Below are 11,857 nucleotides of genomic sequence, written 5' to 3'. Positions count from 1 at the left end.
CTGCTCCACCCTGGGGCCGTCATTCCACTACGTGGTCTCTCATTCCATCCTCAGAGTAGTGTATTTGAGCCCAGAGACCCTAATGGAAAATCCATTCCGCATTTTTATTGCAACTGTACTTGTACCCTAATGTTTTCTAATGGAGCCCATGCAAGTCAATTGACATTCCTGGCTCCCATGATTTCCAATGGGCCTTCCAGCGTCTCCCATTGCAATCCTGTCCTTCCTTTTAGTACATCCCAAAATCTTTGAGCCTTGAGGCTCAGCTGTGGCTCAGTGGCAGAACATCTACTTTAAATGCAGAAGTTCCCACGTTCAATCCGCGGCTGAAAAGCTCTGCTAAATAGTGATGTGAAAGATGCTCATCCTGAGAACCTGGGGAGTTGCTGCCAGTCAGAATACACAACGCTAACCTTGATAAACGAAGGTGGCTGCATATTTTGAAGCAGACTTGAGAAGACAGCCTGCTCTCTGTAGGATGCCACACCACCGGCCCTTAGCTCTCGCTGGAATTCTATACCCGCCTTTCTAAGAACCAATCCTTGGCGGGTAGCTATCAATCCAAATCGTTCACTTCCCATTGGCCCTTTGCTTCCCCCGCTACTCTCCTGCCCCTCCCTCCATCGCTCTTTTGTAACCATTGGCAACCGACTTGGTTACGCGTCCCTTCGACGTTCCGTTGTTATTGAACTACTCTCTAGTCCGGCCAATGAGCGGTCTCCACCAGAGTCACGTGGGGGAGGATGGCGTAGGGAATGCTGTCACGTGACCGATCGAAAGGCCCGGCACTCGCTCTGTCTGAGTCTGTGGCCGCTTTGAAGGTACACGGGGGGGGGGGGGGAGGCTGTGAGAGGAGGGGAAAGGACTTGGTAAGGCCCTGCGTGGCAGCTTTGGGGTAATATCGACTAGAGGAGATCAGGCCTTGCCGTGAGGCTGGCTGTGATGTGAGCCGTGGAACGACTTGGCTGCTGAGGGTGGCCGAAAGCTGTTGCCGGACTCTGGCATCGCTCATTCCGCCGCGACTTTGGCGCTGAAAGCTGGGTAAAGGGGTAACTCGTCGCGGGTGGGGATCCTGTCCCTCGTGCGCCTCAGAGCTTGCTCATTGTCGGCTGACAAGGGTGCGTTTGTGTGTTGCAGAGCATACAGACAGCAAGTTCAGCCTAGAAACAATCAAAGCCTAGCCTCGGCTACTTTTAAGTAAGCCTCGTTGAGTTCACTGAGATTTACACCATAGTGAGAGGTGTAAACATTTCTTTGTTGAAAGCTGGATTTGTGTCTGTCGCGTTTTTGTTGTTTACACTTTTTGATGTATGCATAAAGCAACTTTCAAAAGGGTAAGGTGACAAAATCCATGTGGCACGAGCAGACATGCAAAAAACTCAAGTAGTTTTTTACAGAAGGAATTTTGTGGCCGTGAATAAAAATGTAATAGGAATCTACCCTCAAAAAAATCTTGCACCTCTGATTTCTGACTGAATAGTAGTGTGTATGTATGTGTGTGTATAAGAGACCTACCATGCCTGTGCCCTTCAAGGATGTAAACAGGTAGTTCTGATTTGCTGGTCCTTAGAAATATTGGAAAGTTGGTCTGCAAACTAGGCAAAGTATATGCATTTTAGCAGTATGCTGTAAAATCTTGTGAAAATCTTGGATCCATTCTGTCCTGATGCAAAAGGCTGCCAGTGAAGAAATGCATGTTTGTAATTTTTAAATAGATGCACTTCTCCCCCTTCCAAGATTTCATCTGCTAATCCCTTTGACAATCTAGTAGTGTGTTGCTTTGCTTAGAGGTAAAACATTTATATCTGGCCAAATGCAAGTTATAGGCTGCAATCACACATAATAAATAATCCACTTTCAGTGCAGTAAAATCCAGTTGGAAAGTGCACTGAAAGTGTATTGAAAGTGGATTATTTTGTATGTGTGACTGCAGCCATAGTGCTCCACTTGCTGTTTTCTATAGTGTAAATGTTATTTGTCAAGCCACAGCACTTTTCACTGGGGTAGCTGTGCATCTGTGTGAAAGAAACTCAATGGAAGACAGTGTTTGGCCAGTTTTATAGAAGGAACTCTTTCCTGTTGCTGAAGAAACAAGCTTGATCACAAGTGGTTATTAACAGTGACTTTTCTCATTCTTTCAGCCACAAGACAGCATCTCAATTGCTTTGTTGTATGGTGCACAGTCTTTGACGGCATCTTCAGGACCTGTCTGCATACTGCATCTGTAAATCGTTTGGTGCTTTGAATGGCTACTGCATAGTGATGTATAGTCTGATGGCTAATTGCTGCAGCTGGCTAAAGAGGTGGAGGGAACCTGTTAGGTAAATTTAAACAATGTTTAGAACAGTCTCATTCACCGTTTCTTGAAGTGTTGGTCTTCAAGAGAGATTCTGTTACAGAGAATGTCCCAAAACTGTGATTTCTACATAGAAAACAAGCAAAAGACTTAGAATCTCTATGTCCTGATTTCAGTGAAGACCCCTGCAATTGGATAGTGGCTGGTCCTTGGTTGAAATTTTGTTTGATCTTGGACTATGTTGAAGTGGTAACTTTGTTTCAAGGAGCTGTTTTTGTTAAATGCTTCGCTTACAGGCACTTGTTAATTGTTGGTCATCTTATTGTTCAGAGTAACTTGCAACAGGTGATTGTTCCTTTATAAGTCATTCTGACAGGCCACATAGTAAAGTGTAATTTTTTAAAATAAAACCACAATAAAAAATCAGTCTACTTAATAATGACGAAAGCAGCAATAAAAATGTGGCAGAGGCACAGACAGTTTGAAACAGAAACAATAATGCTTGTGTTAAAACTTGCGTAGTTACAGCTTTCAGACACATTTGGGTGAAGAACTGTATAAAATTTTGTGCTATCTCTGCTTGGGAGGAGAGGGGTATAGTTAAGGCATATATTTGATCAGGGTACATTTTCCCCATTTCTGGGTCTAAAATTTATCAAAGTCAGATTTAATGGCCAGATGCACAACTTTACAAAAAAGTGTTCACAATTTTTTTTTACTCATTACAAATAACTGCTTTCCTGCATATGGATTTAAAATTATTTTTCAAAATCCTGATATTTAATAGCCCACTCAACTTCTGGAATCGTAAAATTTAAATAAAACAAAAAAGGGAGGGGAATGGATGACCTTAAGGGAGCAGATTCCCTGCCTTCAAAGAAGGGCAGGTATATATGGACTTATGTTGCTGCTACTGTTCTGGGTATTCTGATTAGCTAATAAAAACCTAATTAGATTTGCTGACATCTAAAGGTGGAGATCTGACTCCCCCCCCCCCCATCCAACACTTTAAATTTGAGCCAAAGCTCGGCTCCTATACCAGTTTTACCACCAAAGCTCAGCCTAAGAACATGTTAAGTAACAAATGGCCTTGGAGAATGTAAGTGCAGAGTGCCCTTTCTAATGAGTGTAAGTTAACCAGCAATTAACATGAAAATCATATTGAAACCCTACTTTTAAGTTTTTTGTTCTGTGATTCTTTAACACAACTGGTTAAAGCATTTTTAAAAAATCACCACATTTTAATGTGTCAGTTCCTGGCACCTTGGTACATGCTCCAAGTGGCAAAACACAAAATGAAACTTTGCAGGTTGCTTCTCTCCATGCAACCTTCAGAGCTTAAATTAGACGTAGTCTTCTGCCTCAGTACTCCTTTTCAATGCAGTAACTTACCCAAAATTGGGCTAATTGTCTTTCATTATGACTATAACCAGCCCACACTCCCTAATAAGAGGCCACAATGAAACACACTGTAAGGGTAGGCGTACATATTTGTTTACTGCTCCAGAAAAAGCTAGAATTTTGTGGCATTTTAAGGCTAACAGTTTTTATTCTAATATAAGAATTTGTGAGCTAGAACCAGAAAACTGTGTTAGAATAAATATTTCTTAGCCTTAAGTTGCCACAATAGTCCTGTTTGTAAGGGAAGATAATTTACAGTTCCCTTCATGCAGATTGACTTGGTCTCTGAATAAGTAGAAGACAATCCAACACTATTTTCACTTAATATAATGACTTGCATAACAATAATGACAGAGGGCCTACAGAGAGGTGGGTCAAGGAAAGGATAACCAAGGATTGGAAGGAAACAGTTGGGGCAGAAAGTGTATAAGTGATTGGGAAGGGTACACAGGTAGGGGACCTATAAGAACGGAGGACAGGGAAACATGGTGTTGCTTGAAAACAGAACAGTTTGCAATACTCCCTGTTGTCTCTTAAACAGGGATAGTCAATATGCCAAGCAGGAAGAGTTTTAAGAACAGATAATTGGAACAGATCCAGATAGGCCTTTGCAATTGGGTGTGAAAGTTACAAATAAAAAGTGCCATTCGGAAATCAAAGCAGGGGACTTTTGGCAAAAGTTCTGTATAGTGAAAGTTTATTTGCCCTATATTGAGCTTGTGCAGTGTCATTTGTTAGGGGATGATCTGCAAATTAGAGACAGTACTAGTTGGGCAGGTTATATCCATGCCCGTGGAAGTCTTTAGAAGTGAGTGCTGTATTAGAGCAAAATTTTCCCATTTAGTTTACTGTTACACTGGGTGGAACATTTAATGGTTTTCTTTTTCATCCTTCCATGTTATGAAATGCCTTAGTTCTATATATAAAGGAATGTGTGTTCTAACAAAATCATTAGGTATTCAGTTACTTCTTGTATATTACAGGCACAAATATTACCAGTCCAATGTAAGATGTTTTTTGGGGTAGAAATTTTGACACTTAACTCTGATTTTCCTAATATGTTCTCTCACCCATAAGTATGGAGACATAGGTATTTGGAAGTGACAGTTCCTAGTTGCTTTCTAAGTGTTTTTCGAAAGCAGTGTAACATTCAGCTCAGGGGAAAAGTCTGAAAATACTATTTTTGTTTTTATATAATTCAAAGGAAGGTGACATTAATCATGGTGGGCCTTGATAATGCTGGGAAAACTGCAACAGTGAAAGGAATCCAAGGAGGTAAGTGGCATCTTTATTCCAGACTTTCTCATCCTGTATTAAAAAGAGCTTTTTTAAAAAGGTCCTGGAAAGTATTACTTTTCCAGGGGAATTGCAGAGAACTAGGCATATTAGACTAGGCAAATTCATTTAATCATGAAGTTCCAGTGTAGCAACTCCCCAGGGCCATTTCAGGTTGGGAAAATGGCACAGAGGAGGAGGCCTAAGCCCACTTTCCCTGCATAACTTGTTCCCTTGCACTTGGGAAACATAATTCGGACCATTCCTGATAAAGTTCTGTAGTAAAATTAGGTCCTTACTGGATGACCTTGTGCCCTTCACACACTCTTTTTGTTCAAATCGTCACACAGAATTGTTGTGAGGAAAGACTAGAGAAGAGAATCACAAATGCCACCCTGAATTCCAATGAATAAGGATGGGGCAAATATGTAACAGATGCAAGTAAAATCTTCCTCTTTTACTGAAAAGTCAGAGGTACCTCCATGTACACATCCTTGTTTAGTACAGTTTTGTCTTTGACATGGTACAGAGTGGTAAGTCGTTTCTGGGCTTAGGGTTCATTCATGCACATCCAAAGAGCTCCTGAATCAAGACTATTGTGCATATCCTTACAGAGGGAAAACAATTTGTTGGGAAGTTAAAGTATCATATTTATCCTGTGTTGTAAAATGGGTTACTTGGTAGTATTTGTGAGGTCTGAGCAATTGCAGACATAGAATTGTTTGAACTGTAACAAAGAAGAAATCATAGTATTTTGGGTTAATTAGCATTTTACTTTTTAACATTTGATAGAAAATCAATGCTTTCCCTTGCAGTATATGCTAAAACTACTGTTTTCTGAAGCCCAGTAATGTATATATATAGTAAATTTGACAAAAAGCAATGTTGTAGGTATAACTTTTTTGATGACATTGACTTGCGATTTAATTAGGAAAACAGTCCAAGACGGAAATTGTGTGCATGTAACAAAGTGTGATTCTAATTATTCTTCCGTATCTCTATTTGCAGTTATATAGGAATCAGCAATTTGCTATATCTCTCTTATCCCTGCCACCTTAAAATCCCTCTTGACAAAATTTCTCTGTCAGCTGCTGTAAAATAGCATTCATGCACCCAGGCTCTGCATTGGATGAAACTTGCATTTGGGACTAGTGGTAATGAACTGCCTTCTTAATTAATGGAAATTAATGATGCACCCAAATACATAATTATGAGACAATCTGATCTAGCAGTTTTTCAGCTGCAAAAGAAACTTTTATCAACTTTCCTCATCATCTTCATAACATTTATTCTGGTATCTTGCTTCTGATCTTTGTATGGTCTATATACTTAACTTCTAGTTGTATTGTAAGATGACATCTTAAATTATTTTAGTTTTCTACTACTTTATATTGAAGGTCACAGTTGGTTGGGTTGTAATTCATAAAAGGTCAGACTGTTATATAGTTAATGTGTTCAGCACCTTCTGTTTTATTTTTAAAAATTCATGTAAAATGCCACAGCTAAACGTTCTTATACCCAACCCAAACTCTTTCAGTCCACTCTAAAATATAATTAACTGTCATTATAGAGGGTATTTGTGTTGGTCTGCAGTACAACAGCTAGATTCAAGTCCAGTAACTTAGAGACAAAGAAGATGTTTGGGGTAGAAGCTTTTAAGAGTCAAAGCTCCCTTGGTCAGATAATTAACTATGAGACCAATCCTGAGCAGGGCTACTGAGAATACTACTCAGTTCTGTTCAATGGAGCTTACTCCCAGGAAAGTGTTCTTAGGATTGCATTGTAAGTTATATAATGTTGGTGACCTGGGTGGAATTGGGAGAAGCAGATGGTGTGAAGGTTGGGGGTTTAAAATGCCGTTTAAAACGAGATAGCATGCTGTGTAGTTTGACCATTGTGGTCAGTATCCCAACCACCATTGGACAGACAGGCCGTAATGTGATGTCTGAAAGCAGTCATTCCAGCTGAAGTTTGAAGTAAAGAGGGGGGACATTTGTTAACTTTCTTGGATGAGATAAGGTTATTCAGTAAAGGGGCTTGCTGGGCTCACAAAGGTATAATGTTTCAGTTAACAAGGTAGCAGTGCAGAGAGCAGTGATCAGCCCAGCCTTGATTTGTGAGGTGGATCTTTGGACTTTTCCCAACCTTAGGAACTTCAGAGTAAAAGTGTGAGCTTCTTGTGGATATTCTAATAACTTAGCCTGCTGTCCCTGAAAACCAGACTCCAAGATGGCACACTCTCCTTTTTTTAAGCGTTCACTTAAATTAGCCTGCTTTATCACAAAAGCCACGCTTTGAGACCTATAAAGTCTCCTGAGAAAGGATTTATTTTAACCTACTCCTATCTCAGACCTTGGTAATTCTGAGAACCAGGCTGCTGTGTGACCTGAGGTTTGCTCATGGCACCTAGAGCTCTGGTGGTTCTTAGCCTGTAAACTCTGTTACAGAATTATAAAGGAGGAGGGTGGAAAGGGGGAGTCAGCTGTTAAAAGGAATGTCCTGGAAGGATTCTCTAAAGAAGGTCTCTTCAGAATTTGAACAGGCTGTTTTACCCTTTTCTTTTTATTGACACTCAACTGTTCTCAACATTCTGGAGCCTATTTAGTCTTCATCAGGTTACTTTCCTTTTGGTTAATTTAATTTGGTTAGGTTACAAATGTTTTGCTGAATACCTGGGGACTCCCCTCCGGTAGGCAGAAACCTCTACTCCAGATTGTCTGGAGACATGGGCTGGGATGCAGATGACACCCAGCTCTATCTGTTGTTGGGCGGCCAGTTTGATTAAACTGGAAGATCTGGACTGAGCATTACAAGATGTGGCTGAATGGCTTACACTGAGCAGATTGAAATTGAATCTGATGAAGGTAGAGGTCCTGTGCCTGAGCTAAGGTAGTCCAAGGGTAGGGATTCCACTGCTGACCTTCGATGGGGGCACCGCTGGTGCCAGCGCCAGAGGTTAGGAGTGCTCTTGGATGCCTCCTTAACAATGGAGACCCAGGTAGCAGCCACTGCCAAGTCAGCCTTTTACCATCTTCGGCTGATTAGGCAGCTGGTTCCCTTCCTCGAACACAACGACTTGGCAACAGTAATCCATGCGATGGTCACCTCGAGGCTGGACTACTGTAATGCTCTCTACATGGGGTTGCCCTTGTCTCAAATCCGGAAGCTACAGGTAGTGCAAAATGTGGTGGTCATGGTCTTGATGGGCCTCCCTATGCGGGAGCACATCCAGCCTGTACTGAAAGCATTACTCTGGCTGCTGATAGCATACTGAATTCACTTCAAGGTGCTGGTTTTGACCTTTAAAGCCCTTTATGGTCAGGGGCCTACATACCTTTCCCCGCATGTCCCCCAGAGAGCACTGCATTCAGATCCTAAAATCGACTAGCCCTCCCAGGTCCCAAAGATGCCAGGCTGGTTACAACTAGGGCCAGGGCTTTTTCGGTGGCGGCTCCGTTCTGGTGGAACGAGCTTCCAGAAGAGATCAAGGTCCTGCGGGACCTTTTACAGTTCTGCAGGGCCTGCAAGACAGAGCTCTTCCACCAGGCCTTCAATCATGGTGCTGCCTCCAATGTATAGCGCCCTTTCCCTTGGCTTTTTACCATCAACAGCCTGTGCCCGCCGCATTAACGAATTAATCAATGAGCTGACTACTAAGAAAGACCTCTGAACATACCATCAGGATTGTACCGCCATCTCTAAATTATATTAGTATAGATCTATCATTCACTAGCACTTTATATATTGGACTGTTTTTAGAAGGTTTTACATGAAACTGAGCAAACTTCAGAGGACAGCGGAAGACAGGAGGGCCTGGCGGGATCTAGTCCATGGGGTCATGAAGAGTCGGACTCGACCGTGTGACTGAACAACAAAAAATTGTTTACAACTGTTGATACTGTTATCTATGTGTTTTATATTTTGTGTAAGCCGCCCTGAGCCTGCTTCGGCAGGGAGGGCGGGGTATGAATCGAACAAATAAATAAAATAAATAAATATATGCTTGGCCTGGCTTTAGTTTCATTATTCTAACCAGGCCCAGCCAGTTTACTATTAGGTGTAACTGTGATAGAAAGTTGGACAATACATTATAGTAAATTTGTGTTCCCCCATATAAATTTTTATCCAGTTACCAAAAGCAGAGCTCTGCTGACTTTTCTGCTGCATCTTCCTGCACCCTTCATAAAGCTGCTCCTGGTGTTTGAAACTCCATAATGGTGTTGCGTCTGGCAAGAGGAGGGATGGGAGACTGAAGCATAAATTCTCTCTCCCTCCTTTATGAACAGAAGTGCTTTTAGTAGTCAATAGTGATAGTAGTCATGATAATGCATGATGGAAGCAGAATTATTTTTAACTTATTTTCTTTGAATATAAGGTTATAAACGGCAATTTCTCATAATTTGTTTTGTTGGGTGTTTTCTTCCAGAATCTCCTGAGGATGTGGCTCCAACAGTTGGCTTTTCTAAAATTGACCTTAAACAAGGACGTTTTGAAGTCACCATCTTTGACTTGGGAGGTGGAAAGCGAATCCGGGGTATTTGGAAGAATTATTATGCTGAATCCTATGGGGTGATATTTGTTGTGGATTCCAGTGATCTGGACAGAATGGAAGAAACAAAAGAAACCATGTCAGAAGTTCTAAAGCATCCGAAGGTATCAGGGAAACCTGTATTAGTGTAAGTAACATTTTTATTAACTACTAATACTAATACTAACAGTATTTTTTCTTAAAAACATTTAGATTTTGTGAAACATCCTTTTTTCTAAGCTGTCTTTGAAGCAGATTTTTCCCCTGAGATTCACACATCAGTGAAATTAAAGTGTATTATTTATTATTGAATTTAATTGGAAATGATGGGGTCGTCCTTGCAGACTGACTTTCTATCAAAACTCCACTGAAATGACTGTGACATCCACTTTCTGTTCTTATCTTCCAGTACTACTTTCAGTAGCACTGTTTTATCAAATGAAACATTAAACACTTCATAAGAATAGCATAAGCATGTTGCTGCTGATTTGTTAGTATTAATGAGATACACATCTTTGACACAAGAGGGTGCAAGCAAAGCATTTTCAGGACCGAGTTTCTCAGAACTGTAGTAGTCCCAATGGATTTCACAACAGTTAAGTGTATCTACATATCTAATCCTTTTACCAGGAAATGTGCACAGAATAGTTGGATAGCATCAAATATTATGTGCTTAAAAGTGTAAATGGTTTATATATCTTTGTACAATAAATTTTTATCCTGCATATCCTTCAAGGATCTCTGGTGGTGTATAAGGCTCTTCCTTTCCAGTTTTATCGTCTTATCTTTATACGTATCTTTCACTTTCCCTTTCAAACCAAAAGAGCAACTGTAGCAGAACTGTGCCTAATATTGCCAAGTCCCTGCTGGGGGTGGGAGATCCCCTGCCCCCAACTCCTGTTGCCTGTCAATGCTCTAGCAGCTGGCAGGAGAAAAATAAAGTAAAAAATGCTTTTGGCACAACAGTGTTATGTTGCTTCCAGGAAAAGTCCCAGAGTAATGTCATACAGTTCCTAAAAAGGCATGATGTTCCTAGGAATCAGCAGTGCCTAGAGAAGCACAACATAACTCACTTCTGGGTTTTCCCCAGAAGTGATGTAACATCACCATGGTGATGGTGTCCCCCATGTCCTCCTCCCCTTGCTCCTGGCAGTTGTCAGCCAGTGACTGGCAGTTATAATTGTGCCCTGTGTTTTCAGTCTGTTGGTGAGTGTCATATAGCACTTAATTTACAGTAAATATATTTTCAGGGAAATATGGAAGTATATTTTAACGGAATAAGTACGAATTTCTAGCAGATAAAGCTTTGTATTATATCAGTTTCCTTGATTACTATAGAATCAGGATGAAGATTCTTTTATAGTAACTGGATAGTTTTTGTTTGGAGTGATTGCACTCTACCTGCCAGTTGTCAATTTAATAAAAAAAACACCTGTTAGTTATTTTAAAAAAGATTATTCTCTTGATGTTGCTGTTTACATCCTTTATAGGTCACTTAAAATGGTTAGGTGTGAAACAAAAGAAGTTATGTTTGTAGGCTGTTTCTTGAAGTTGATGGTAAAGTTAGAATGAATGATTCTGTAAGAGAATAGATAATTTACTTAGTACAGCACCACAGTCCAGAATTAGAGCTTATTGCCTTCACTGAATATTTCCTGAAAGTCTGAGGTTTTCACTGTTAACAAATGAGAGAATATTTAAATCTCTCTGAAGGCCACATATCTTAGTGTTTACCAATACCAAACATTAATTTAAAATTTTCCAAGTGACAGTACATATGGTTTGTTGTGCTTATTCCTTGAACTACAGCAACAGATAATTAAAACTTTATTCGAAAACTCATTTCCACTACGTTACTTAAGAGCCATTTAAGCCCCTGCTTCCTGCCACTCAGCTGTTTTCCCCTGGAGATCCTTGCTTTCTGCTCCCCATGGAAAGCGGCAGGGAGCAGAAAGTAGGGATCACAAACCATTTCAGTTCACGAACCAACCTCCCAGTTCGTATTGGTTAGTGACTTGACCACAAAATGAAACAAACTCCAAAAATGTGGTTCATGCCCATCCCTATTGCTGAGAGACATTTCAGTAAAAACAATTGCTGAAAATAATAGGTGCCACAATGAAATTTCTGGTTTTATCAATATAATTTTAGACTGCTCCATTTTGTGTACCATTAATTGCCTTCAATGGGTCTTTTTGTGGGCATTTTTTTGTTATTAACTTGTATTTTTTATTAATATGGTTTGTTTATATTTTTGTTTTATTATGAGTCACCTCAAGTAGGAGTGGTGGTGTACATTTGCTGTAAATAAATAAAAAGTATGTTCATATATACCATTCAGTACTGTCTTTCCCCGT

The 11,857-nt window shown here is 40.4% G+C and overlaps 1 protein-coding gene across 1 annotated transcript in view; it reads left to right on the top strand.

Moving 5' to 3' along the window:
- Positions 1 to 2,188: 2,188 nt before the first annotated feature.
- The window catches only part of ARL13B (ADP ribosylation factor like GTPase 13B), a 55,564-nt gene continuing 45,895 nt past the window's right edge, over positions 2,189 to 11,857 (top strand). Inside the window, exons 1-3 of the mRNA XM_015420525.1 lie at positions 2,189 to 2,321; positions 4,902 to 4,972; positions 9,399 to 9,648. Of these exons, the coding sequence (XP_015276011.1) occupies positions 2,263 to 2,321; positions 4,902 to 4,972; positions 9,399 to 9,648 (380 nt within the window). The 5' untranslated portion in view covers positions 2,189 to 2,262. The remainder of the gene's footprint in view (positions 2,322 to 4,901; positions 4,973 to 9,398; positions 9,649 to 11,857) is intronic.

This window comes from Gekko japonicus, unplaced genomic scaffold, assembly GCF_001447785.1.
Source record: "Gekko japonicus isolate JY-2015 unplaced genomic scaffold, Gekko_japonicus_V1.1 scaffold606, whole genome shotgun sequence".
NCBI lineage: Eukaryota > Metazoa > Chordata > Lepidosauria > Squamata > Gekkonidae > Gekko > Gekko japonicus.
Note: the sequence above shows the minus strand (reverse complement) of the source record. Positions and strands in the feature narration are given on the sequence as shown.